At 43.2% G+C, this 27,834-nt stretch overlaps 3 protein-coding genes, 1 long non-coding RNA gene and 1 pseudogene across 5 annotated transcripts; 3 read left to right on the forward strand and 2 right to left on the reverse strand.

Moving 5' to 3' along the window:
• Positions 1–225: 225 nt before the first annotated feature.
• Positions 226–1,805, reverse strand: LOC140221339 (uncharacterized). The gene is made up of 2 exons (XR_011897114.1): positions 1,314–1,805; positions 226–1,222 (listed from the first exon to the last, which is right to left on the reverse strand). It is a non-coding gene; the product is annotated as an uncharacterized lncRNA (long non-coding RNA).
• Positions 1,806–3,788: 1,983 nt separating this feature from the next.
• Positions 3,789–7,790, forward strand: LOC117841084 (uncharacterized). 2 transcript variants are annotated; one of them, XM_034721656.2, is made up of 4 exons: positions 3,789–4,258; positions 4,871–5,830; positions 7,077–7,136; positions 7,489–7,790. In XM_034721656.2, exons 1-3 carry the CDS (start codon positions 4,195–4,197, stop codon positions 7,106–7,108), a joined length of 1,056 nt encoding a protein of 351 aa, XP_034577547.1. In that variant the 5' UTR covers positions 3,789–4,194; the 3' UTR covers positions 7,109–7,136; positions 7,489–7,790. The 2 variants fall into 2 exon arrangements, with proteins under 2 accessions (XP_034577547.1, XP_034577546.1); XM_034721655.2 differs by having other exon boundaries at positions 3,793–4,258; positions 4,865–5,830.
• Positions 7,791–11,993: 4,203 nt separating this feature from the next.
• On the forward strand, positions 11,994–12,092 carry LOC117841147 (small nucleolar RNA Z247; annotated as a pseudogene).
• Positions 12,093–16,418: 4,326 nt separating this feature from the next.
• Positions 16,419–17,806, reverse strand: LOC140221359 (uncharacterized). The gene has a single exon (XM_072290889.1). It carries the CDS (start codon positions 17,772–17,774, stop codon positions 16,773–16,775), a length of 1,002 nt encoding a protein of 333 aa, XP_072146990.1. The 5' UTR covers positions 17,775–17,806; the 3' UTR covers positions 16,419–16,772.
• Positions 17,807–20,315: 2,509 nt separating this feature from the next.
• Positions 20,316–27,348, forward strand: LOC117838133 (vacuolar-sorting receptor 3). The gene is made up of 12 exons (XM_034718034.2): positions 20,316–20,731; positions 21,673–22,365; positions 22,594–22,682; positions 22,844–22,913; positions 22,985–23,068; positions 23,159–23,235; positions 23,324–23,405; positions 24,417–24,499; positions 24,575–24,641; positions 25,213–25,341; positions 25,423–25,532; positions 26,784–27,348. The coding sequence occupies exons 1-12, from the start codon at positions 20,422–20,424 to the stop codon at positions 26,883–26,885; spliced, it is 1,896 nt and encodes a 631-aa protein (XP_034573925.1). The 5' UTR covers positions 20,316–20,421; the 3' UTR covers positions 26,886–27,348.
• The last annotated feature ends 486 nt before the right edge of the window (positions 27,349–27,834 follow it).

Genomic DNA, 27,834 nt, shown 5'->3' on the forward strand with positions numbered 1-27,834 from the left:
TACAAAACTAATTGCGCAGATGGAGTCTAATTCGCGAGATGAATCTATTAAACCTAATTAGTCCATGATTTGATAATGTGGTGCTACAGTAACCATTTACTAATGACGGATTAATTAGGCTTAATAGATTCGTCTCGCGAATTAGCTCGGGGTTCTACAATTAGTTTTATAATTAGCTCATGTTTAATCCTCCTAATTAGCATCCGACCATCCGATGCTCTAAAGTTTAGCACCTAGCCTTAATGGGATGTCATGTCATCTAAAATCTGAGGTGGCAGTACAATTAATGAGGAAGACTTCGTTTCCCTTTCGTACGTGAGACACCAGGTCGACTCGAAGACCAATGCACAAAGTCTTTCGTACGTGAGACACCAGGTCGACTCGAAGACCAATGCACAAAGTCTGTGGGGGACATTTATTTCCCTTTACTTATTTTTTGCACGTGTCACATCAAATATTTAGATACTAATTAGGAGTATTAAACGTAGACTATTTACAAAACTCATTACATAAGTGGAGGCTAAACGGTGAGACGAATCAAACCTAATTAATCCATCATTAGCAAATGTTTACTGTAGCAACACATTGTCAAATCATGGACTAATTAGGCTAAATAGATTCGTCTCGCCGTTTAGTCTTCACTTATGTAATGGATTTTGTAAATAGTCTACGTTTAATACTCCTAATTAGTATCTAAACATTCGATGTAACGGGTGTTAAAAATAAGCAAGAGTAACCAAACCAGACCGCACGTTGGAGTGTTTCTGCTTCCCGTTCCAGCTTTTCGCGGGACCCACCTCGGGCATACGAAGCCATGGCCGGCCAAGGCGCCCTCGAGCCCATCGGCGCCCGAGTCGGCCCTCTGCGGCGTTCTCCAGCTTCTTGCCACTGCCCGCGCATGAAGCTCGCAGCCGACGGCCGGCGCAGATCTCCCTCTCCCTGGAGCCGCCCTAGTGAATCTCTCCTCTGCCGGCCATCGCGGCCTCGCTCAGCGCGACACGGCGTCGCGCTCGCCGCAGCCCCGCGCACGCGCAGATCCGGCTCCGCCCGCATATGGACCTCGCTGACGCCGTCCGTGCCTGCGATAGTTGCCCCCCGCCTTCGCAAGTGCTCGCATGCCGCCCTGTGCAGCTCGCCGCCCAGCACACGAGCGCCTCCCACTACCACGGCCTTGTGAGAGTCAACACTCATCGATGGAAGTGATGGTGGCCGAATCAGACGCCTGGAATCATGAATTGGTTCACGGATGGTAGAAATCGAACCCCAATTGCATGAATTGATGCATTTTAGAATGAATCGACAGCAAGATTTACCAGTACTTAGGCGCCGGAGAAGGGAGAGAGGGGTGAGGCACATGGCGAGGCCCCTGTCCGCCGCGCGTGCGAGGCTGGCCGCGGCTGCTCCTCTGCTGCGCCGCCCGTACAAGGCGTCAAGGCCGGGCGTGGCTGGGCTCCTGCTCTAGCGCATGACGCAACCCCCGCGCCACCGCCCACGTCTGGCCCCTGCTCCACCGCTCAGCAGGCCGCCCAAGGCGAGGCCCCCACGCTGCTGCGCCGGCGACGTCGGTCGTGGCTTGGCCACTGCTCCGCTGCCACAGCGAGGTAGCGCCGCCGCCCCCGTCGCACGGCGCTGCCTGTCGCGGTCCCGCTGCCTAGCACAACGCCACCGCAAGCCATGCGCCCAGCCGGCGTGTCGTTGCGCCGACCAGGGATGCGTGGGGCCGGCCGGCGCCGCCCGCGCCTCGATGCCGCCGGTTCCAGAGAGAGAAAGGAAACCAGGAGAGATGGATAGAGAGGAGAGAACGCAAGAATTTACTGAGGACCCACGGGATGAAACGTTGGGTTGAGAAGAGCAGTTTCTGAAGGTGGGTTTTGTTTAGTTCTCAATTTGGGAGTGGTAAAATTGGCATTTTGCCATAAATGCGTAACTGTAGCGTTTCGTTTGTATTTGTGAATTATTGTTCAAATATTGACTAATTAGGCTCAAAAGATTCGTCTTGTAAAGTACAACAAAACTGTGTAATTAGTTTTTGATTTCGTCTACATTTAGTACTCCATGCATGTACCACAAGTTTGATATGATGGGAAATCTTCTTTTTGCATAGTGTCGAAGTTAGAAGTTTGGAGGGAACTAAACATGGCCTAATGTCCAGCTGACGTGGCCTAATGTCCAGCTGACGTGGCTACATGAACTCTACTCATAGAAATCATGGCCGCGTGCAGCATGACGCCAACAACCCACAGAGGAAGAAAGACTGTTGGCGCGCGCGAGAGGAACCCAAGCAAGATTTCAGAATTCAAAACGCACCAACTCGCCGCGCTTCTTGGCTTCGCGGGGTCCCGAGGCGGGCGGCGCACAGCGCACTTGAGAGCCTGCCCTCCAAAATCCAAAAGCAACGCAACAAAACAAAAAACAGGCGTAGTCGTAAATTTCCCACGTTGACAGCCCCGTTTTCTTCCACTGATTTATTTTTAGCACCCGTCACATCGAATGTTTAGATACTAATTAGGAGTAATAAACGTAGACTATTTACAAAATCCATTACATAAGTCGAGGCTAAACGGCGAGACGAATCTATTAAACCTAATTAGTCCATGATTTGACCATGTGTTGCTACATTAAACATTTGCCAATGATGGATTAATTAGGCTTAATAGATTCGTCTCACCGTTTAGCCTCCACTTATGTAATGAGTTTTGTAAATAATCTACGTTTAATACTCCTAATTAGTATCTAAACATTCGATGTGACACGTGCTAAAAATAAGTCATCGGAAGAAAACGCCCCCAGGTATTTGCATGATGCGGCACCAAATCTCTGTTTTCACGTTTCGTTAAAAAATCATATACCCGAATCGTGTCAAGAAAAATGAAACCTAGAATAGAAAAGCTGTTGTTCATAAAAGAATTGCAATCACATTAAATAAAATCTTCTTCTCTGGAGCAACCATAACAACTATGGTTATTTTGTATTAGTCACATCATCGCCAATATTTGCGGAAAAGAGAAAAAACGTAGAGCTAAGATCTGAATGAACCCTTATCATACAATGCATTTTGAAATTCGCAATCGTTCGTCTCTGTCTTGAAAAATGGATCTTTGATGATAGTAGATGTTCTTGTATTGGTCCCAAACTTGTTATTAAAAAATACTATTTTGACATCATATTGCAAAACCGACATTTTTTTCTAATAAAATTGTAAGTTTTTATGATATACAGCAAAAGTGATGTTCGTTTTGCTTTATATATAAAATACTTGTACGTTCTAAAAATACATCTGTGCTTGCACCTCAGTTAGCCGGGGAAGGGAGTGTTTGGATACCACCTGCTAAAGTTAAGCACATGTCACATCGGATGTTTGGATACTAATTAGGAGTATTAAACATAGGCTAATTACAAAACTAATTGCATAGATGGAGTCTAATTCGCGAGACGAATCTATTAAGCCTAATTAGTCCATAATTTAACAATGTAGTGCTACAGTAACTATAATGATAGATTAGGTTTAATAGATTCATCTCGCGAATTAGCTCGGGGTTCTGCAATTAGTTTTATAATTAGCTCATGTTTAGCCCTTCTAATTAGCATTCGAATATCTGATGACCAGCATAGAGCAATTTCAAACCAACACCTGACAAGCCAAAAACAGTGCACGAAAAGCCTCCAAAGTTCTCAATTTTTTCCATGGAGACGCACACGCACGACGGCACGAGTACAGCCATGGTCCCAACACACAACGCCCAAGACCGGTCTCCTCGAGTCCTCGACCTTGTTCTCTCTCCCCCAAAAGGCTGAGCTCCTGTGCCCCTGCCAGTACTCCTATACTCGACTCCTACCAGACTCTACCAGCGCACGACGACACAGGTCCTCCATACCAGACTCCAGAGTCCAGAGCAGCCGTCCTCAAAAGAATCCTCCTATCGCCATTAATGGCGCCCTCTGCCTTCTTTTTGCTTTGACCCAGTACAGATGCACAGAGAGCCTCTCCCTCCCTCCTTGCGTGTGGCTGAGACCGTGCAGTCACCTCACCTCAGTCCAGGTCAGGATCAGGCGCTAAGCGACTTCAAGGGCTCTGCTGCTACTGTTGCTGCCCACTACCGTGGCAGCCAGCCGGCTACTAGTATCCCGCTGCAGCTAACCGCAGTGTGGTGAGAGAGCGGAGAGTTGAGTGAGTGAGAGACCGAGGAAGAGGGGATGGAGTTCTTGCTGCTGTTCCTCGTCTCCGGCTCCCTTCTGCTCCCTTCCTTGGGTCTTGCTGGTAATGCCTCTCTTCGCTATAGTTCTATGGATTTCTTTTGTAGTTTTGCTGCTTCTGTTAGTTTGATTGTTGTAGTTCATCTTTCCTCTCTTTCTTCTATCTTTTCACGCCTCTATTTACTTTTCTCTTGATAATATGGTGTGTATGTGCTTTGTTTCTGGATCCAAGATGTTCTTGATATGGTTTTTACTGATTGTGCAGTATCAAACACGGATCTGGTAGTTTTAATTTATTTACTCCTACAGCATAGATGTATCTTGAATCAGCATTGGGGAGAGCCCATACTGAAAATAAGTATTCGTAGTCTCACTAGGCAGAAATTATTTCGGCAGCATATTCCCCTCCTTCCATTATCTTGCCCTTATTTTGTTTTCCCTTAATTGATCCTTCTCGGTTACATTAGTTACTCAAACATTTGCACATCTGCCTGCTTGTTCCACACCTTTCAACTTCAAGCCGCATTCCTTATCATTTGTATCTCTGTGTCAGTAAAATCTCAAACTGTTTCTGCATTTCTTTGTCGATTTTTTATGTTTTGTGTGCATTGATGAGTTTCTCCTGCAATGTACCTTTGTACGCTGTACCATCCCCATGGTTCTTCCGCAGTTTCAGGTCAAGAAGCTCGTCAACTGGTTCACCTCAATGGGCCATCTCAAACAGGTGTACATGTATCAGTCGCTCGCAAGGACCTCCCCATGGTGGCCTCCTCGGTTCTTGGAGCTGAGTCCTGGCTCAGGACCCATGTGCTGGCACAATACCCATCAGAGCACATTACGGCCATCGTTGTAGGCCGTGGTGTAACCTGCAACCATGGCCAAGAGCTCCTGCGGCTTCGCCTCTTGCACGCCGTCAAGAATCTGCACCATTCTCTCGTGCGCTGGGGCCTTGTTGATGATATAAAGGTCACCTCTGCCTCCCCTGTATGTGCGAGAGACAGAGCAGTCCTGCAGAGGAGGCTGTATGGGAGGCACCACTTGCCACCGTCTGCAACGTTCCGGCCACCGCAGCCACCTGTGGCATCGACATACATGCCACCACCACCAGGCGTGGCACTGTCCTTTGCACCGAATTACCCGCCTGAAGTTGTCCCCTCTGTTCCACCCACAGCAGCTGTGCCACCACACTCACCTGCTGTGCCGGCAAGCCCACCTCCAATGGTATCGGCTAGTCCACCCCTCACCATGCCTTCTACCCCACCCACCTCAATTCCTGCTAGTCCACCTGAGGTTACTGGTGGCATGGCCCCATCAGCAACGCCACCTCCATGCTTGGCTCCACCCACAGCGGCAATGTCCCCACCACCTTGGTCTGGCGAGGGAGGGAACAGTGGTGGCTTGTGGTGTGTGGCCAAGCCGACTGTGCCAGAAGACAAGCTGCAGGAGGCAATGGACTATGCTTGCAGCCAGGATGGAGTGGATTGCCAGGAGATTGCTGCTGGTGGTAGCTGCTTCTATCCAGACAACATTGCATCGCACGCATCATATGCGTTCAATAGCTATTGGCAGAAGATGAAGCAGATTGGTGGGAGCTGCAATTTTGGTGGTACTGCTTTGCTGATCAGTTCTGATCCAAGTATGACCTCCCTAACATATGCATTGCTTCATGGTTCTTTTGTTCAGTACAATAGTATGTATTAAGTTTCCATTAGTAGTGAATTCTGATGCTTTTTGTTTACTCATTATTTGGTTTCTAAAGTGTTTGTGATTGTAAACTTGCATTGCAGCATTGTGGTGCACACAATAGTAGCAATAGAATGATAGATTGATAGTGAAATGGCATATGTAGACTAAAGTGCTCATTTATATTATGGAATAACTGTTTTCAACAAAAAAGCCAAGTACTCCTACATGTTGTGCAGCACCTGCAATGCTAGTCATTTTTTTTAAGATAATGACCTGCCGGTGATGAATTCACGTTCATATTGTTAGGCACTTTCTGTCAGAATGGCTATTACTTATCATTGGTTATGTCATTGGCATACTGAACACTGAGCTAGCCAGCGAGAGATTATACATGACATTGACCAGAACAGATTATTGATTATGATTTTTTGATGAATTGAGAAGGAGCTAATGCTGTACCTGCTTGAATCTGATTTATATAACATATTTACCTTCTGTCATTGCTATTGAATCATTTGACTTATCTAAAATTCTCTACCTGTAAAAACATGGCATCGACATCTTACTTTTTTTTCATTAATAAGTAACTTAAATATGTTTGATTTAGCAACATGATTGATCACTGGGATACCTTATCCTATTGGTTCAGGAACATTTAGGATTGCTGGGTATGTTTGGTAGTAGTCCAAATAGCACAGAGATCCTGTCTTCTTTGCTAGTTTTACCCTGAATATAGTTTTAATCTCACCAGTCCACTCTGCACACTGCTCTTCTCTTGTTGTTCACTGTTTGAAGCTAAAATTAATTAAAGACTTGTGAAAATTGGGGCATATTTGGCTCCTGGGTACATTTGCAGTGAATATAGTGCTCTCTAAATTTATGGCGGTTTATATGTATTTTTACAATATGAGTGTTTCGTTTGAAAACTATGTCTAATCTTTAAGGGTTTGATTCTGTGATATGTGACCAAGATCTTGTCAGTAGGTACTACATAACCTTTATTAGAACTTTATAAATCTGTGGTTGTTGATCCGTTTTTTCCACAAGTCAAAGCAAAAATGAATTGATAACAGAACTGTATGACATGCTGCAGATATTACAGTAAATTTTTCATGCTCTGGTAGTAATAGTGCTACACGATAACTCCCTTCCAGATGTTAGATTTCTGCCTCTGACATGGTCCCTTGTATTTACAGGCTATCTACAGTGCCGCTTCATGCTGAGTTGAAAGGGCTGTGCTAGGATCTTATTCTATGGTCAGTATTCTCAATTGAATAGTTCTGAAATATGCCTGCTATTCATTCTTATTAAGCAAACTACTGTTTGTTATCGTTATGTTGATCTTGTTTCTTCACTTAAGTAGTCACAGAATCTGTTTGTACTAGCAACAGAAGTAGTCAAAGAATATGTTTGTAGCAACCAAAAGACCGTAAGTGGAACTAAACATTTTGTAGAGTTTATGAAGTACCATCTATAGAAGTTGTCAATATATCATATTTCATAATTACTCTAACTATGCGAGGCCCCTCAACATATTTCACCAGTTGAGGCTTCCTAGTTGCTATACCTTCATTTTGGACTCATATTCAACACCAATCTGTTGTGCAGGTCTTTGGCAAGACTGAAGATAGGGATGCCACCAAACGCGGACTAATAGTGGAGCGGCTGCTACATGCAAACGTTTGGCCCATCAATTTTTTGTTGATCCGTGCCTTTGCAGGGACTAGAATTCTTAGGAAAGTGCGTATCTGTAGTTTCTGGATTATTTACTTTTTGCGCGGATCTTCGGTCTTGTCAGCATCTTGCTGTCAGCCAGGATGGTTCTGCAACGCAAAAGCTGAACCTTCGTTAAAAGTTATAACTCATGAACTTGCCTTGTTCCGATCCGATAGTTGGGAACTTGAGTACAATTGTGGTTTTTATTCCTGAAAAATCTGGCAACTCCTAGAGTACCTAAAAACTACTTTTCTAAAATTATGTATTGGGGGTTCTTCTAAAAAAATTTTCCTAAAAACATATCAATCCATAGCAGATTGCTAATAAATTGCACCTAATATTTCAAAACAGTCATGTCATCGTATTGGGTCCATCAGAAGGGACGCGCGGGCATACGGGAATCAGGATTGGGGGAGGAACGTCAACGTTAAAATATACGCGGTAGAAAATTGGGGAAGGTTTGGATGGATTATGGAGTTTGTTTTTTATCTTTTTCTCCTTAAAAAGGATATTGGGGTAAAATTAGTAGTGTTTTGGAGTTGCTCTAGCAACGTATTAGTAGTTGTGGAAGAAAATAGCATTTAAGTATTAGTAGTTGTAGAAGAAAATAGCATTTAAAAAAAATCAAGTGAATTTATCAAAGCTAGGTTTCGATCTTGGGATCTGTGGGTTATGGGCCCACCACGCTTCTGGTGCGCCACTCTGATTCTTGTGTAGATTTGTATGTTAGGCTACATAATATACAAGATAACTTTCTTTTTGTTTTGAAAGTCAATTACTCCCTCCGTCCGGAAAAGATTGCAATTCTAGCAGTGTCATAGTTTTGTATCTTAAATTTGATCAATTATAGATAAAAAAGTATCAATACTTATGATATCAAATAAATACCATTAGGTTAATTATGAAATGTATTTTTATAATAAATTAATTTGGAGTCATAAATATGAATAGTATTCACTAGAAATGTGGTCAAACGTGAGCTACTTTTGATGGCACGCAACCCGTAGTTGCATTCTTTCCCGGACAGAGGGAGTATAAGATAACTCTCAGGTTCAATTTCCGTATCCCGAAGTCAACCCAACTACGTGTGCCGCCCTTCGATAATCCAGTTACGATACCTACGATTCGCTTTGACTGCCAAAGGCTGCTTGGAGCGATGGAAAGAGAAGCATCAGGTCTTCATGCATCGAGATTCAAGAGCGCCCGTAGCAACACGAAAGCGTGATCCAATCAATAAACGACTGTCTTGTTTCCTCACTGTTCGCTGAGCTCTGTTGTCCCTCGTGAGCAATAATGAGGGTGCGCATGGGCTGGGCAATCCAGAATCCACCCAAATCACTCATCCAAAGTCCAAACCCAATCCAATCCACGAAAAAGGTTGGTACATTATTGGTTGACCCGGATTAGTTTGAAACCATGGGTACTATAGTTGTCCATTCGGGCCGCCCAGCTCGGTCTGGCCAAGGCCCGTTAACTTTCATGCTGGCACTGGCCCGTCACGACGCCAACATCGTGCCGTGCTATGCCGGCCCACGAGCCGCACCAACAGCCAAGGCATGGGCCCGCAATGCCTTTTCCGTGCCGGGCCGGCCCGTAAAGCACAGCCGGCTTCGGACCACCACGAGGCACGGTGGCCCCCGCACCGCCGCTCCCGCAACCGGGCCCCTCGCCGCGGCCACCGTTGCTGCCCGCAGCCAGCCACCCGCGCCGCCGTCAGACCTCCACACCGCCGCTCCCACTCACCACGCCGCCACCGTGGCTCTCCGCTCTGCCGCTGCTGCTCCCCACAGCTAGCCCCACGCCGGCGCGGAGGAGAAGGGCATGGCGGCGTGCGGCGGGGTAGGGGGCGACGAGGCCGCAGGGAGGGGAGGCGGCCGCCGGAGGCTGGAGGGGAGGCGGAGGTCGGAGAGGAAGGGGAGGATGGAGCCATGGAGGGGAGTTGGGGAAGATGCGAGAGACTTAGAAGGAGGTGGAGGTGGCGGTGGGCACTGGGCAGCAGATAGGGAGAGGAAGGGGTGACGGGTGAGAGTTAGCAGGCCAGAGGTTGGCATTTATGTTGTTGTTGGGCTGGTAGGGAGGAGGTTAACGGGCCATTTCGGGCCGGCATACTAAAATCGTGCCGGGCCGGGCCACCCGTTGTGCCGGGGTGGCGACCCACGCTCGGCACGAGCTACCGGGCTGGGCTAATATGGGCCCAAAAAACTTCATGCCGAATCGGGCTAGGTTCGGGCAAAAAAAAGGGCTCTGTGCCAGGCTAACGGGCCGCGGGCTGCATCGACATCTATAATGGGCACACGCGAGCTGCAGCTTCAATCGGCACGTTGGGTGCAGGCGAACTCCCTTCGTCACACACTCACTCACACGAGACTTGTTTCCCAAATGGAGCTAAAACGAGACAGAGAAAATAGGATGCAACAACCTTGTAGCCCTCGTATAGTCATATAGCTCAGGTTGCAATCAATCGCTGATGTTAAGGTCTCGAGAAGGATGATCCGTCGTCATTGCTAGAACGAGGCCCTTGGTCGTGATACGATAACATTGTTAGAGTTAAGATATTGTTATTGCGTGTAACAAATGAATGAGTTGTTAAAGAGTCCGGTTCTATTATAAATAGATTAGTTTGATAGCTTTATCTACAAGTTGTATCAATACACAACAGAACTGAATCTCAACAACTTCTCCTTGTAATCTCTTTGCAGTCTTTTAGAACTCCTCTATATAAACACGCAACCTGTAGCATGTCGAGATACGCAACTACAGTTCCACCAAATCTTTCATGGTAATCAGGGCTACCTCTTCCTAATAAATTAAAAAAAAGCTTGAAGTTCCATCCATGGCGTCCTCCTTCTCCCTACTGGTGCAACTTGGGCCGGTTGTGTCAGAGAAGCTCACACGGAACAATTACGTTTTGTGAAAGGCGCAATTTCTCCCTACTGTTCGTGGTGCCCAACTCATCGGGATCCTCGAAGGCAAAGTTCCTAAGCCGAGCAAGACCCTGGAGGTGCTGAAAGATGGCAAGAAGCAAGAGGTTCCCAACCCCGAGTATGACTCGTGGGTAAGCAAGGACCAAGAACTCCTCAGCTACCTCTTAAAATCAATTACCAGGGAAGTGCTGGCAGGAGTGGCGATCACGACTACCTCCGCTGAAGCGTGGAAGGCACTGGAGACTATGTTCGTGTTGGGATACGAGGTAGGCTACACTAGCGCAAATCAAAAAAATTTCTACCGCGTAAACCAGGAAAACTGCCGTATAAGGATCACAGGATTACCACTCGACGCACTGATGCGGAAGACATAGATTCGTGTCGATGCAGCGAAGTCGATCAGCGTAGTCGTACGTAGTCGATCACGTCGACGTCCAGCAGCTCCTCAGCAGCTCGTCCACGTGCAGCAAGATCGTCTTCGTGCCGCGGCTCGTCGTGGCTCGTCGGCAGCTCATCCAAGTGCTGCAGACGCAACACCTCCAAGGTATCCACATGTGCAGGGAAGAAGTGTCGCAAGCCAGACTGCTAGGTCCACGAGTTGCAACAGGCGAGGGCGTCGGAGGCGCGGCAGATGTGTTTTGCCAAAAAGGTGTAAACCCTAGGGCGCCCCCACCCCTCTATTTATAGAGGTTCCTAACGGGCCTCTGGGTCCGAGGCCAATTAGTACTTCTAAACCTAATCCAACTCGGATCACATCCGAATTGAGCTTCCATGCATTTTCGGATTCGATCACTCGAGGGGCCCAGAGATATCACTCTCAATCAGAGAGGTTCAAATCCCATCTTGATTGACCATGTCTTATAGCATGCTTCTTAACAAACTCGAAAGCTACCTTTATAACTACCCTGTTACGGCGTAGCGTTTGATAGCCCCTAAGTAAGTCGATCCATATCTTGAGTACATGCGACAATCTCAGGTCTAAGGACAAAGCGTACATGTTGTGTAAAGAGAGAACTACTTCTCGGGTTGGGTCAGTCCTAGCACATGTCTCCACATGTGCCCACCTTATTAGTTCAACATCTCCATGTCCATGATTCGTGAAACATAGTCATCAACTAATACATGTGCTAGTCTAATATTCATGTGTGTCCTCACATGAACTCCGACTAGGGACGACTTTAGAATAACCATACAAGTAAAGAGTTTCACATACAATTCACATAATTGCAAATCAATTCAAGTAGCCTTTAATGGATATTCAAGGAACACAATATAAATCATGGATACAAATGGAATATCATCATCTCTATGATTGCCTCTAGGGCATACCTCCAACAATTCGTGGCGCAATCAAGAATGCGGGTGACCAACCTGGGGATGCAGCTGGCGACTCTAAAGAAGGGAACCCTGACTACTTCGGCCTACTTCAACAAGATGCAAAACATAAAAGATGAACTTGCTGCTACTGGAAAGCCTGTTGGAGATGATGAGGTTGTTGCTCATATCCTCAATAGTCTAGATTTTGATTATCATCCTCTTGTATCCTCGATGCTTGGCCGTGTAGATCCGATCTCGCTGTCAGATCTCTACTCTCAATTGATGGAGTATGATCTTCGCCTGGAAATGTTTCAAGAAGCTGGACAATTTTAGTCGTTGGCCAATTCTGCCTCTCGTGGACGCGATCATAACCGTGGTCGTGGGAACTACCACGGCAATGGTAATAGTGGCGGCCGTGGTGGTCAGTTCAGTTAAGGCCGTGGAGGATAGAACCAAGGAGTGGTGCAAATCCATCCAAGAAGAGCGGCAAACCACAGTGTCAAATCTGTAAGAAAGTAGGACATGAAGCCCTAGGATGCTGGTATCGCTATGATGATGATGATCAGCAACAAGGCAAGACAGCAGGCGCTGCAGCAATTGGCTATGGCTATGACACCAACTAATATGCAGATAGTGGTGCCACAGATCATGTGACCAATGAATTGGAGAAGCTGACGGTCCGTGACAAGTACACGTGGTGTGATCAGGTTCATACCGCCAGTGGATCAGGTATAAAAATTAGTAATATTGGGCATATAATTTTTCATACCCCTAATAGAAATCTACATCTTAACAATATTCTCCATGTCCCTAGCGCTCACAAAAATCTTATCCCTATACATAAATTAGCTCGAGACAATAATACTTTCCTTGAATTTCACCCAAATTTCTTTCTCATCAAGGATCAGGAAACGAAGAAAATTCTACATCAAGGTAGATGTAAAGGTGGTCTATATCCTCTAGGGTCGCATTCATCAAGGGAAGGTTCAAGTAAATAAGTTCATGTTCCAGATGGCATGGTAGGCTAGGTCATCCAGCAATTCCAATAGAATCGATGCATAAAGCTAACTGGATGGTAGGCTAGGTCATCCAGCAATTCCAATAGAATCGATGCATAAAGCTAACTAGATGGAAAATGCTTGTATAGCTCGAATTATGTAGAAGAGAAAACACCTCAGATTCCTGAAGAGGGGAGGTCTGAAACTGCTTGCTGTGGAGGACCAGAGGGCGCTCATGGTGCGCCTGTGCACGTTGTTCGCTCCGATTCGTGAGTTCATGAGCAACTGACGTAAGTTCCGGGCTGCGGCAGACACGGAGTTATAGGCGGCGGCGGCGTCAAACGCCAGGTTGCAAACTCGTGATGCTCCGTCACCGAGACTTGCAACACCAGGCGAGGACGTTCCTCCTCTGTTGTGCGCCTGTGTCTGTCATTCTTGGAACAAAATTAGTGGGTGGTATAGGGGGTTCTTGAGCCACGACTAGGGCCACTAACCTTGTGGTCCTAGGCGTAGGTCCGCCCTTCGTCACTCCCATTCCGTTACTCTTGAGCACCACCGTCCAACACCGTTCCACATGTCCATTTCAAGTTCCCAATCGGCGGGACACTGCATGATGGTCGTCCCACACACGCCTTGCGAACCAGGTCCACTGGCTACCACGCGTACGCAAAACCTCTGCACGTGAAACACACACAACCCATGGAACGGAACCAAACAAACAAGGTAAGGCCTCGTTCGGCAAGCTAGGTTTGAAAACAAGCCTGTTTTCATTCCTGAGCTGGATGGAGTGAATCCAGGTGGTTCACTGAAACCTGGTCACCAATGGATCCGGGCCAGGAATCAAACCTGGTCCTTTTATAGCCGTTCGTTTTGGTCAGAAATGAAAACACTTGTTTGACAGGTAGCAAACAAAAAGTAGCAACATCCTTTTTAGGCCTCAAATGAGGGAGAAGTAGCAAACAAAAATAGAGTCTTGATGAAAAAAAAAAGTAACATCCTTTAAGTCTTGATCAAGATAAAATAAAGTCCTAACATTATCAGGTCTTCAAGATGACAAACATTACACGAGCGTCTTGAAGAGGCAGTAGGAGGTCTGAAGAGGCAGTGAAACTGGAACCTCCTACTACCTCTTTAGTTCTTCAAGTTTCTTCTCTTGAGCAATCCTAACATCATCTAGAAGGTCCTGAAAATTAAACATATAGCATTAACATATCACCATAGCTAGACAAAAAGGGGGCTATGGTTCATTGTCGTAATTGGGGGAACAGAAAAGAATCTCGAGCCATGAAAACAGAAATGGACAAGCTGCCTCCTTAAATATAGCTCAAAGAAAATGGACTTGATTTAGAACAGTGTATGCAAGACTAAGCTTGTGCCTCCTTTGATAGAGGTGAATTATAAAATCAGTTGTCAGTTTATTCCTACTTATTTCCAATAGAATTGAAAATTTTGTTTGCCTACAATTAACTATATGTAGCAGACGCATAGAAAGAGGCATGAGCATAGTCATGACTACACTCTTCTAAATCAAGTTTAGCTCACTTCTCTGATAGGAACAAACACAAACCTATTATTCTCACTTCTTCATAATCATGTTGTGCAAGTTAAATTTGATAAGCAATTCTAGCAATTAGAAATCTAGTCTCCCAAACAGTACTGATGACAAACAAAACTATTATGCTACAGAAAATGAAGCTTGAGCTAAAAAGAAAGAAAGAAAGAAAGAAAGAAATGTGCATCCAGCTCGTTCTCATTCTGAAGATCCAGCCCAAGCAGTAGGACAGACACAAATTTGCAGTTCCAAGAAAAAAATGATCTTTAAGCGAAGCGTAGCAGCAAATTGCCAAAGAATGACAAGAAACAACATGAGTTTTCTTCCTTACAACAAGAATGACAAGCAGTTATGCACTGAACGTAATAACATTAAGAGCACAAACATTAGAATAAAAATTTCATTTCCACAGATGCATCTCTAGATCTGTAGCTATCGCTATCAGTAAATGCTAGTGAACTGAAGGACGGAACTCAATTCCATTCCTACACTGAATGACATGGACACAGTTTAACAAAATGAATGACTCTGTTCAGTGTTCAGCAAAGTGAATGACAAGAACTCAATATAGAAGATATGCAAAAAGATTGAGTAGAGATCAACTATTGTGGTTTCCTAAAGCTAGTTCCTTGAACATCAACGCCAATAATAATCAAATAGCAAAAGGATGGTGACTTCGTGCAGTGTAGAACGTACACATAGTAAAGGAAGCCACAAAAGAGCTATAACTCATAACATACCTGCTAGGCCATCTCATTCCTAAGCCAAATCAAAGCGGATTCTTCATCTTCTTCACTAGCACAAATAAAAGTCTCTCTGTTTTCTTTGCTCTTGGTGAAGATTGCATAAGATTTGGCCTTTTCCTGTTTAGTCACTTCCATTGTGTTGATAATCGATATGCACCTTTTGATGGAGTATTCATTACCTTTAGCAACCTCCTTATCTCTTGCCTCATTTTCTCTTGCTAGCTGTTGAGCTTCATCATCTGCTTGCTTTGTCCTCATTTCAAGGAATCTCTCCATCATAGCTTCAATTTTTGCACTCTTTCTAGGCTTTTGTCCTTCCTTTTCTGGTTTCTTTCTTGATGCAGCCATTCTTCATTGTCCACTTCTTGCCTCCTCTTCTTTATCTCCTGCATCCTTTTCTTCATCCTCTTCATCACGTATCTCATGAATTTCCTGTAGGGCTTCTTCCTCAGCTTCTTCCTCTACAACATCAATTTGTTGAAGGGGCTCTTCCACACGTTCTGACTCAATAGAAGTGAAATTGTATGTCCCTTCAGCCAGATGACCTACATTTGGCACAATGCATTCAAAGAAATAGGACAAGCACCTATTTTACATCGTAGAGAAATAGGAAAGAGCTTACTATACAAAACTTACCATCATAGAGTTCTCCCAAAGCATCAAAAAGTGGAAAGCTTGCCTTGTTGTTTTGAAACTTCTTGATTTTGGGGAAAGTCTGCATATTTGAAAAAAAAACAATGATCAAATACAAAGTTATCACTATGAGGTTATCCATAGAATTACTTCAAGAAATTAACTTACCACTACGAGGTTCTCCCACATTGAGGCTGATCCTTCAACCATATTTCTTTGCTCATTCCATTTTGACCCACTTTGCATTCTTGCCGCTTTGAGCATCTTGTAGCCTCTCTTAAGCTGACATTATTTATCTTGAATTTGTGCCTTTGTGTATGAGACAGACTTGTTTCTCAGATGGAACTCCTTCACCATCTTGTTCCACCCTTCAGTGTTCCAACCGTTGTCACTTCTATAGCCACTATCTTTATACTCATGCAGAATTTCAACAAGTGATTTCTCAAAAGTTGGGTTCCAGTCCGCTCTTTGTTTTCCTACATAAACAATGGTCAAGCATTAGTAACAGAAATTTCATAGCATCAATAATATAAAATTGACAAGAAAGCATGAAGAAACATTAAACACCGTACCTCCACTCCTCTTTGCCCCACTGCATGTAGGAGAAGACTTCTTTTTTATAGCACTTGTTGTAGGCAGGAAACTACTCAACTTTGGCGACCCCCTTGCAATCACATTGAGCTTTGGGGAGCCTTTTCCAACCATCACTTTTCAAAATAAAAAACTTATTCATGATACAAGCTTATTAACTTATTCATCAACTTATTCATGAAAACTAATTTACATGTTGCTGGTACTGAACCCACATTTCTTGGACGATGGTATCTCTCAAAGCATTGCCTTGTGCAGTGCCTGAGTCATTGTTTTGATCGCCATTGGGTAAAGAAACAAAGTGTGTTGGATCAATATTATCCGGCTGATGATCCAACCATTCCTCATCTCCATGAAGTAATCGGATTAGATTGTGGAAGATGGATGCAGCTATAGGTATTTTTCACTTGATTTTCTAACGTAGGAATGTGGCAACTTTGAGAATGGGGAAGCGCTTCTTAAGCACTCCCAAAGTCCTTTCGACATGGTTCCTCAGTAGTGTGTGGCGGTGGTTGAAGAGCTCCTTTGAGTTTTGTGGTCTTCGATGTCCAGCTCCAAATTCTTTCAAATGGTATCGAACCTCTCGATATGGAGCGAGGAAAGATGGAGTATTTGCATACCCTCTATCAACCGGATAGAATTTGCCTGGAGGTACCTGGAAGCCCTTGCTCATAGCCGATCTTAGCACTCTGGAATCTGTAGCTGATCCCTCCCATCTACTATAACTAAAAGTGATGTTGAGATCAAAATCACATGCCACCATCACATTAATGCTTAGTGTGCCCTTTCTATTCCTAAAAGGAGAATGCTTCTCAGGGGATATGGAAACGGGGATATGAGTTCCATCAATGGCACCAAGACAATTCTTGAAGAATGGATAGAATCTAGGATTATCTTGGATTTTCGGATGCACTTGATTAGGATCGGGGGACTGGAGGAAACGATGAGAAAGTGTGGGAATGACCTTCTTGAAGAAATGGTTGATGTGACGATGGACGGTGTCGTTGCTGTGCCCAAAGGTCACTACAGGATCCTCATATGAGGCGTTGCGACTTAACATGTATAGGAAGAAACCCAACTTCTCCTCCACCGTAATCCTTGTATCAACAACGAGTCTTTTCCTTCTAAGATAAGTCGCCAACTCTTTGAAGATGTGGGGTTCCATCCTAAATGTAACTTGACAGTTCTTGATATGTCCCTCAAGGAGTCGACGAACCTTAACCTCTCTTGTTTCTTCTGATGTATGACATTTCTTCTTTACTCCTCCTTCTCTAGCAGAACCCATCAGATATAAGGCGGGGAATAGAAACATCATCATGTCATCATCTTCTTCCTCCCTCCTCTTTCTAATATGATCTCTCAATGAGATATTCATTGCAGAACTAAAGCATATAAATTTATAGTCAGATAGAAGCATATAAATGATACTATATGCTAACCTAGCCTAACAAAGTCAAATTAAAACTCTTCGCAAGTGGCCAAAGCAAACCAATCTAGGGTGTAAGATATAAACATGGTGAAATGGTAACACCCTTGAAGGCTGGACTAATTTGGCACTATGGATGTAAGTAGAAGAAAAGAATGAACTCATGCTACAGTCATAATAGTGAAATGAGACGACTATCAGATAATGCAATATCGATAATATTAGTGCTTATATTACTTCGGTTCAAAGCATATAGCTGCCTTATCTCCTAACTGCAGTAACAAAAAAATAAAAGCCATCCATGTGTAAAGTTGCAGCACGAGTGTTCGAGAAAATATGCAGCACTTGCATAGTTTCACTTAGGAGCCAAGAGGTTAATATAACTGCCAGGTAATATTTACTCCAATTCAATTGGCATAACGAACTCAAAGAAAGAGCATGAACTTGACAATATCACCAAGAGGATTATCTTCGAATAGCAGTATAGCACAAACATGGGGTCCAGGACACCTTACAAGACAAAAATTACCATCAATCAGAAGTAACTTGAGCTCCAATTGTATAATGATTCTTTAAATGTTATTTCTGTTACACTAAAGTAAGAAAATCAGAATAGGAATTGTTACATTAAGGCCTCACTTTTTTCAAGTCTTCTAGTTTAAAACAAATAAACACTTACTATACTTCTCTCATAGGCCTAGTATCCATTTTCGGTTTCATATATAACCACTCAAAATTTGACCACTTGTTTCTAAACAAAGTACTCCAGGAACGAGAATACTATACAGGTTGTCATGGCAATTTTACTCATTGCAATAGAAAAAATTACTCATTGGAATAGACTTAAACATAGATAGAATTATGTACCTATTGGAGTTGGTACCGGATCCCAAGAAGGGGGTGGTTCACCTTCCCCAACTCTTAATGGTACTGGTGGGATCTATAAGTAACAAGAAAAAGTCAGCACATCACATAGAAGGACAGTTATGACATGATGATGGTGGATGGTGCTGCTACTGTCTAATGGAAAAAGTCGTCACATCACATAGAATGGTGCTGCTACTGTCAATATGATAGTTATTCAATAACCTAAACTAATTATATTTCTCACTAGTGTATTACTCTTAAAAACTTAATTTTATATTTACTGATGTAAACCATATCTTAGGCTGTCTAACTAACTGGTAATCACATAGAAAATGGCATGTCTCTGAGCATGGTTCAAATTTGCAATCACAACCACTCTATGTACCTCAACAACGAACTGGTAAAAGAATCAAATGTGCTAAAAGATAGCAAGATTTAATTCAACAATAATATAAAAGCATGATTAACTTGCAGTAGCGTATCCAACATCCAAGATGCATAATAATAGTTCGAACAGGTATAAACCCAGTTTGATACGGTTTTGTTCTACCAACACTTGATTAGGATCTAGTAACTTTTGCATATTGTTACTAAATTGAAATGTTTCCACCAGTTATATTTTTCTGCCTTAGATTGGACACAAAATTATGAAATAGATAAGACCAAAGTAAATGGATATCTTAGTGACAATCCAAAGAAGGGGATGCCAGGCCATTACTGCAGCTCTTCCAGCCAGGCTGTAGCATCAGAAATCAGGCAAGATGTCGCACACCAAGACGGACTCGAGCCTGGTGCCGTCCCCGCGCTCCCCGCCGCGCACGCGCCCCATCTACTACGTGCAGAGCCCCTCCAGGGACTCGCACAACCGCGAGAAGACGGCCACCTCCATCTACTCCACGCCGGCGCTCAGCCCCATGGCGTCGCCGCGCCACTCCCACTCCTCCGTAGGCAGGGACTCCTCCTCCAGCCGATTCTTGGGCCACCCAAGCGCGGCCATCAAGAACTCGCTACGGATCTCAACTCGGCAACATCAAGAATAAGAATACGAGGACAGGAGAGGGGAAGGAAGATAGGGCGGCGCCTTACCGGTGAGAAGGTGGCAGAGAGGGTCTCCTTCCGGGCTGTGCTGTCTCGTGAGGATTCGTTCGGAGGGTTGGAGGTGGGGATTGCTTCCGAGCCTCGGAGTGAAGGAGTGAAACCAAGCCGGCCCAAGTTCGGTTCCAGGCCAGATCAACCGAACAAAAATTGTTGGGTTATATTCATTTCGGCCGTTTCAATCCGTCCGGATTGAGCTGCGTTCCAGCCCGTTCCGGCCATCCGTCAGATTACCATGCGACCACCACGCGAAGTCGCCAATGACTCGCGAATCCACGCCACGACCTAGGACCGCGACCATGTGATCGCCGCTCACTGACCGGTAGGGCGACCGACCAAGCGCCCACATGTCAGCGTACCAGCGGGATACTGTTTCTGACCCAATCGTTTTTCTGCACCCGGTGTACAGGCCTACCACGCCGTACCCGAGAGCCGGCTTCTCATGTCAGTGAGACGTGCCACGAAGACCTAGTGCACGGTGCACGCACCCAGCACTCACACCACTCGCGCTGCTCCACCACGCGAGCCACGAGCTGAGAGCTAGTACGAGAGAGATAGGGATAGCAGTGGGGCATTAAAGAGAGAGAAAAAGAAAAGAAAAAACTGCTTCGGCTTCGATTCCGTTGAGCTTCGCTTCCGATCTAAACCCTCGCCGCGCCGCCGGAGCTCGCACGCGATGGGCGCGCTAGGGTTTCGGCGGCCGCTGCCACTACTGCTGCTGGCGCTGCTCACCGCCGCGGCGGTGGTGGTGGAGGCGCGCTTCGTGGTGGAGAAGAACAGCCTGATGGTCACGTCACCAACGTCGCTGCGGGGGCGCCGCGACAGCGCCATCGGCAACTTCGGTATCCCGCAGTACGGCGGGAGCATGGCGGGCGCCGTCGTCTACCCCAAGGACAACTCCAACGCCTGCGACGATTTCGACGGCAAGCACCCCTTCCGCGCCAAGCCTGGCGCGATGCCCACCTTCCTCCTCGTCGACCGCGGGGGTGAGCGTCCCCGATCTCTCGATTTTCCTGTCGTCGCGCCATGCGCTTTGTTGTGTAGTAGTAGTGCTTTGAGACATGGAGCGGGGGAGATTGCGACTTAGCTGCAAATCAATCAATCAATTTATTGCTTTTGCCTGTAACGAGGTGTAAAAGGTGGTGGCTAGTTTAGCATGTTCTAGTAGTCTATCTGGCAACCAAGTGAGCACAGCTATAAATAGTAATACCAAATCCGGTTTTTATTCTCCCCATTTTGTTATTAAACAAATAAATCGGTGGATCCATGCATTGCCTGTTGAATATGGGATCCTGTAAGTACAACGCCTAATTGGTGGTTTCAGCTGATCGGGTCAATCTGTATGGGGTTTATGCTGCTACTGAGTAAACTCAACGATGATGTGAAGAGTGCTGCAATCTGTATTGCTGAATTGGCGTTCTTGTGGTACATTGGTTATTTTAGGATGCCAACTTAACTCAATGGATAACTGTGCATGAATCCGTCGGGAAAAATAGCTTACTAGTAATTATTGATTCTCTGGCTTATTTTGGCACTAGTTTCTTATTGTGTAGAAAATTTGATATGTTTGACTCTGATCTTATCTAGCTTTCCAACTGCATTAGCTGCTGTTTTGATCGTTCTTAGTAACTTATTAAATAGGCACATGGCCACATGGGTTTGCCCCTCCCTCTCCCTCTCTTAATTTTTTTATATCTTGGTAGGTTTGAATGGTTGGGTAGTGATATACTCATATACTTCTCTTTTCAGATATTGTACTGATCATGATGATTTCTTCTCCTTTATATTCAAATATATGTGATGTGCAACTTTGATTGTGGAAATGACATTATTGGTCATAATATTGTAGTCTATGCTCCCCATATATGTTTAATGTTTTATTTCCTCATCATGATAATCTAGTTGTCCTCCATATATGTTTTTCCAGATTGCCTATTTGCGAAAAAGGTTTGGAATGCGCAAAATGCTGGTGCCTCTGCTGTACTTGTAGTTGATGACAAGGATGAACCATTGATAACAATGGATTTACCTCGGGAAGATGATGAGGCTGCAAAGTATATACAGAACATAACCATTCCTTCTGCATTAATAGATAAAAAATTTGGTGAGCAGTTGAAGAAGGCTGTTAAAGATGGAGAAATGGTTAATGTGAATCTTGATTGGAGGGAGGCTGTTCCACATCCTGATGACCGTGTTGAGTATGAGTTATGGACAAACAGCAATGATGAATGTGGACCTAAATGTGATATGCTGATGAATTTTCTAAAGGAATTTAAAGGAGCTGCTCAACTACTTGAGAAAGGCGGCTATAGTCAGTTCACACCCCATTATATTACTTGGTACTGCCCTCAAGCATTTGTGATCAGTAAACAATGCAAGTCCCAATGCATAAACCATGGGAGATACTGCGCACCTGATCCAGAACAAGATTTTAGCACAGGCTATGAAGGAAAGGATGTGGTGGTAGAGAACCTCAGACAGTTATGTGTGTTTAAAGTTGCAAATGAAAATAAGAAACCATGGGTCTGGTGGGACTATGTCACTGATTTTCACATTAGGTGCCCAATGAAGGAGAAGAAGTACAACAAAAAATGTGCTGAAACTGTCATCAAATCACTAGGTTGGTTCTGTTCTTTCTTCCCTTACTGAAGAATCCACATTGTATGTATACTTCTTAATCTTGGTTTTAAGTTTTTAACTGCTAATCCCTGTTTACTGCACACTTAAATTAGTGTACTAATGTACACGTTCATAGCACGATATGTCATCCGACATTTAACTTGTAGATATAATGGCCTGCTATTTCAGTATAAATGTAACTGCTTTAATGTTTTTACACTTGAAACAGGTCTGGATGTGAAGAAGGTTGATAAGTGCATGGGAGACCCAAATGCTGATTCTGATCACCCGTTGCTTAAAATGGAGCAAGATGCTCAGGTGAAATGACTTAGTATATTACATAGTTTGTTGTGGAGCTTTTATTAGAAAACTAAAGCAACGTAGAGTTTGTTTTGTGAGCAGTCAGTGCAGACTATTTTCACTGAACATTTACCATCATTAATTATATATGGGTTAACTTCTGCTGTTATGTTCTGTAGATTGGGAAAGGTTCAAGAGGAGATGTTACTATATTGCCTACTCTTGTTGTGAACAACCGGCAATATCGAGGTAAATATTTCACAGGAACTATTACAAGCTTACATTCACCCTGTATGATTTTAACCTGGAAAAGGATACAGGGAAGCTTGAGAGGAAAGCTGTCCTCAAAGCTATTTGTGCTGGTTTTGAGGAAACTACTGAACCAAATGTTTGCCTGAGTGATGGTAAGAACAATATATTATTCAACACCCAAATGTACACTGTGTAGGTCTTATTATGTGTTAGCTACTGATTCTTGAGCTGTTTCAAAACAGATATAGAAACTAATGAGTGTCTGAATGACAATGGAGGTTGCTGGCAAGACAAAGCTGCTAATGTAACGGCCTGCAGGGTACGTGTGGATAACTAGAAGATATTTATTGACTTTGCTGTCTGAATAATTCTTCGATTTTCTCACTTTGATGTCAATTCTTATCCAGGACACCTTCCGTGGCAGAGTGTGTGAATGCCCCACGTTCAATGGCGTACAGTTCAAAGGCGATGGCTACAGCAATTGTGAACGTAATATCTTCCGTTCTCATTTCTCACACCTAACTTTGACTTGTTTGGCATTATAACCTTGGTATCAGCTATATTAACAACTTGCATATAGGAATTGGCATTTTGAAACAATAAGCTTCCAGCGTAAAATTGTGTTATCTTTGAATACCCAAGAACTATGGAGGAATTGTTTTCTTTGGGATGGTATTATGGTAAACCATCATCAAATAGGACACCTAAATCTGCTAAAACACTATTGATGAGATGTTGCACTCTGCCTGTTATGTACTGTATATCATAATGGAGTAATTTTATAGGAGGGAAGCTGGATGTTAGTGACTTGAAGAGGAGTACGGGCAAGTTGAGAGAAAACAATGACTTAAGAGAATTTTCTCATGCATAAGTTCATCCATTTAATAGAGGGTTCTCCAAAAAAATGATCAAAGAGATAGATTGAAGTAGGGAATGGAGTATATCAATATGGAAACTAATAATTAGCCAGCTAATCAAAACCCCTCGATTGTAGAGATTAGTTGTGCCAGGTGCAATAAGGTAGCCCTTTTTTCTGTACATGTAAAGATGTAGTGAGAAGTGATGCAATGAGAAGTGAAGGAGGCAGAAAAGTGTTTGCATTTGGAAGTGTCTGTCCCACTTGGTAGCTTCATTTTCTTTAGTGTATCCAGATAGTCAAATCTGCATGGTTTAAGTCCATGCTCAACAAGTGGTTCATATAAACAGGTCAAATGGAGGACCCAGCACCGATAACAAAACTTTCATTGCACTATTGATTAGGTTCACAAAATATTTATTTTGTGCTAATGGTCTATTGAGCTATTGAGCAGTGACAGTTTTTATCATTGTGATTCTGGTATTGAATTATGTTTTGGTATTATGAACTTGCACAGCTTATATGCAGTTTCCTTCTTTTAATTATGGAATATGCATCCCTTTTACCACGCACTGAAACATGCACAGGCCAGTTAGACAGTTTGTATAGGAGAAGTTTATATTGGTTATCTATGTTACTTGCAGCTGCCGGACCAGGAAAATGCTTGATAAACCATGGAGGATGTTGGCATGAAACTCGTAATGGGAAAACATTCTCTGCTTGTCAGGTAGGTGTAGGACTTGCTACTGAATATTGATCTGTTGTTTTTTTTACTAAAGTTTTTTTTAAAAAATGTTTCCAGGAATCTGGAGATGGGAAATGCCAGTGCCCAGCTGGTTTCCGAGGGGATGGTGTTAAAAAATGTGAAGGTGCTGTGTCTAATACTATGAGTTGCCTCAGCATCCACTTTTTCCTCCCTCTCTTATGGTTCTAATGAGATTTATTTCTATGATGTTAAAAGTTATTTCGTTGTTGTGCTAGTGACAGTATATGATTTGATCTCACAGTTATTAGCCTTTGTAAATATATGCACAAAACTAGGAAGTATGCTTTGATAGATATATACTTATTAAGTATTTGACTTGTCTTGTTTCAAATATCTGCAACATCAGATTTGTGTTCTTTCAAAAAAAAATCTGCAATATTATGTACTTGTTTAATTCCCTTATCATGGAATGAGGAAACAATGCCCTTTTTTCCTTGTAAAATCATCTATCTAATTAGCACTAGCAACAAGCTATCTGTAGGGCTGTAGGGGCATTGGGTGCAACATTTTAGCTTGGGAAACCAAAATGGCGAAATATCTGCACTGTAAATCAACTTGCTATACATCCATTTTGGACTGGTGGTAGTATTTATTTGGCAATGACGTAGATGTTTAGTGCAGTGCAGAATATACATCATGCCTTAAACCATATTTCTTTTACTTTACCTTTGCAGATATTAATGAGTGCAAGGAGAGAAAAGCTTGTCAGTGCCCTGAATGCAACTGCAGAGATACATGGGGTGGCTATGACTGCACTTGCAGCGGTGACCTTTTATACATCAGAGAGCATGACACGTGCATAAGTAATTTCCAACTTAACTGATGTTTTTTTCAGTGATCTTTTAGAGGATCAATTAACTATTATATGGTTGGTTAATCTGTAGGCAAGACAGCAGTTCAGGCTAAAGCAGCATGGGCTGCAGTGTGGGGTATCTTGATAGTTATCGTTGTTGTGGCAGCGGGAAGTTATATTGTATACAAATACAGACTGAGGGTAAGCTAGCACATGCATAACCTTTCTTTCATTCATACAGTTTCATTGTGACCTTGTTTAACAATGAACAATTTTGCTACATTCATACAGTTTCATTGTGACCTTGTTTAATGATGAACAATTTTGCTACCTTTGAGCCTGTTACTGACTTAGGAGTAACTCTATTTCATTAAATAGATTCCATTTCTGAAATACTTGCACAAGCTTGGGTTTGTGCTGTTATGTGTAGACATGATCCAACTATTCTAATTTACATGCAAAATAAGTACATCTTTGATCAACTTGATCTATAAATTTGTGCTATTTAACTATCAGTTAAGATTTGACTTATGGCATCTAAAACATAGAGATGGAAGTAAAACCTATGGCCAGCAAAACAGATTTCTCATGTTGGTACTTGTTTGTGATTCACATTCTTGTTGGTCTGCAGCAATTTTATTCACTTTGACTTTACCATGTGTCCATGTAACATGTGCCACTCTTTGCTTGTTATACTTATACATGCATCGTTGTATGTGGCTGTGATAAGGCACTCCTTGGAATTACTGTTTTCTGGAAAGCTCAGTTGCAAATTCAGCAATTTATTTTCTGTGTGACACTAAATACGTTTTACCTTTTCCCACCCGCGTGTTGGTTGTCAACCCTGGAAGATTGAGAACTAGTGGAGTTATCCGTCAGTTTATAAAACTATTCTGAAAACAAGGCAGAAATGCTGCATCCATTAATTTGTAAATCAGATATTGTGATTTGAGACCTGGTACATGCTGCATTCTTCAATACTATGAAATGAGGTACTCCCTCCATCCCAAATTGTAGGTTGTTTTGGCATTTCTCGGTTCATAGCTTTTGCTATGCACATATACACTATGTCTAGATACATAGTACAAGCTATGAATCTAGAAATGCCAAAACGACCTACAAATTGGGATGGATGGAGTATTACTTATCCCACACACATTTCTAACCAGAGGTTCCTAGTTAACGGGCATATGATATGTGGCAGCTTTATGTGCTGATTTTGTGCCTTTTAGTTTCCAACTGAATGGTCAATAGAGCAGTAACTTGTTTTCTGTTGCCAGTATGCTAAAATATTTTGTTGGCTGTTGAATTGTCATTCATACATTAATTGATAAAACATTCTACTAATGATGATTTAGGGTACTGTAAAGTTGCTCCAACTACCATGTATGCTTGTACTAGTTTTTGCTCACTAACATCATCTGAATTCCATTTGTTTGTTTGTTCTTTCAGTCTTACATGGACTCTGAGATCAGAGCTATTATGGCACAGTATATGCCACTGGACAATCAAGGAGAGGTCCCAAATCATACACATGAAGAAGATCGTTCATAAAATGTCTCCTTTACGTGCACACACCGTTACATGGTAGGCCCATATGGCCTAAGTGACAGCAAGGAGGATACGCAATGTTTGAGCAGTGATGACGTATACAAACTGATACTGCAGGTGATAATGGTTTTATTTAGAGCGAATAGGGGTATGTTATTCACCTGCTAATTTATTGGGAGCAGTTTCATCTTGTATAACATTGTAAGCTCCATTTATGCGAGTGTACATCTGTAGGTTTTTTTTTGTTGAGCAGTCCAGTTTTCATAGTTTTTTTAGCCTATGAATGTTTTGTTGGCTTGTTGCTGGTCCATGTAATAGCATCTTCGAGTTTTCCACTCAATGGCGCCCGGGAAGACTCTGGACAACCTTGTTTGTTGGATGTAACACGTGCTACATTACATGAGTTCTCTTGTAACACTGGAAATAAATAATAGCCATTCTTGTCAACAGGAGAAACTTTACTTTCCGATTTGAACTTGTCGGTTTCTTGGAATCCTGATATTTTGTCGTCAAAATGTGTGTTTCCTTGCGTCATCTGTACCATCTGTGGTCACATCATGTACTTGTAACACTAGAAACATGGATTGAAAGCTTCCATGATTTATAATGGTGCTTGAAACATGGATGGTACTATGTTAAAATTTGTTCAAAGTGAGTTAATGAGATGTTGAAATATTCTGGGAACAATTGAAACTTGTGTGTAATTTGAGAAACGTATTTGAAAACTGAACCATGAAACAATGAGCATGCCTATAACTTGGTCTGGCTACACAAATCCATACATGAAAAAACATGATCCGAACTGAACGATCTAAAGGCTAACGCTCTTTACTGACCTGCTCGTAGGAAGTTCATGGGAAAAGTGGAGGATTTCAAATACGATTAAATTCTATCCACATTTTTCTTTTTAGAAAATGGAAATGTTTCTGACCTCTACAACATAACAACATAG

The sequence above is a fragment of the Setaria viridis genome, chromosome 9 (genome assembly GCF_005286985.2).
Source record: "Setaria viridis chromosome 9, Setaria_viridis_v4.0, whole genome shotgun sequence".
NCBI classification, from domain to species: Eukaryota; Viridiplantae; Streptophyta; class Magnoliopsida; order Poales; family Poaceae; genus Setaria; species Setaria viridis.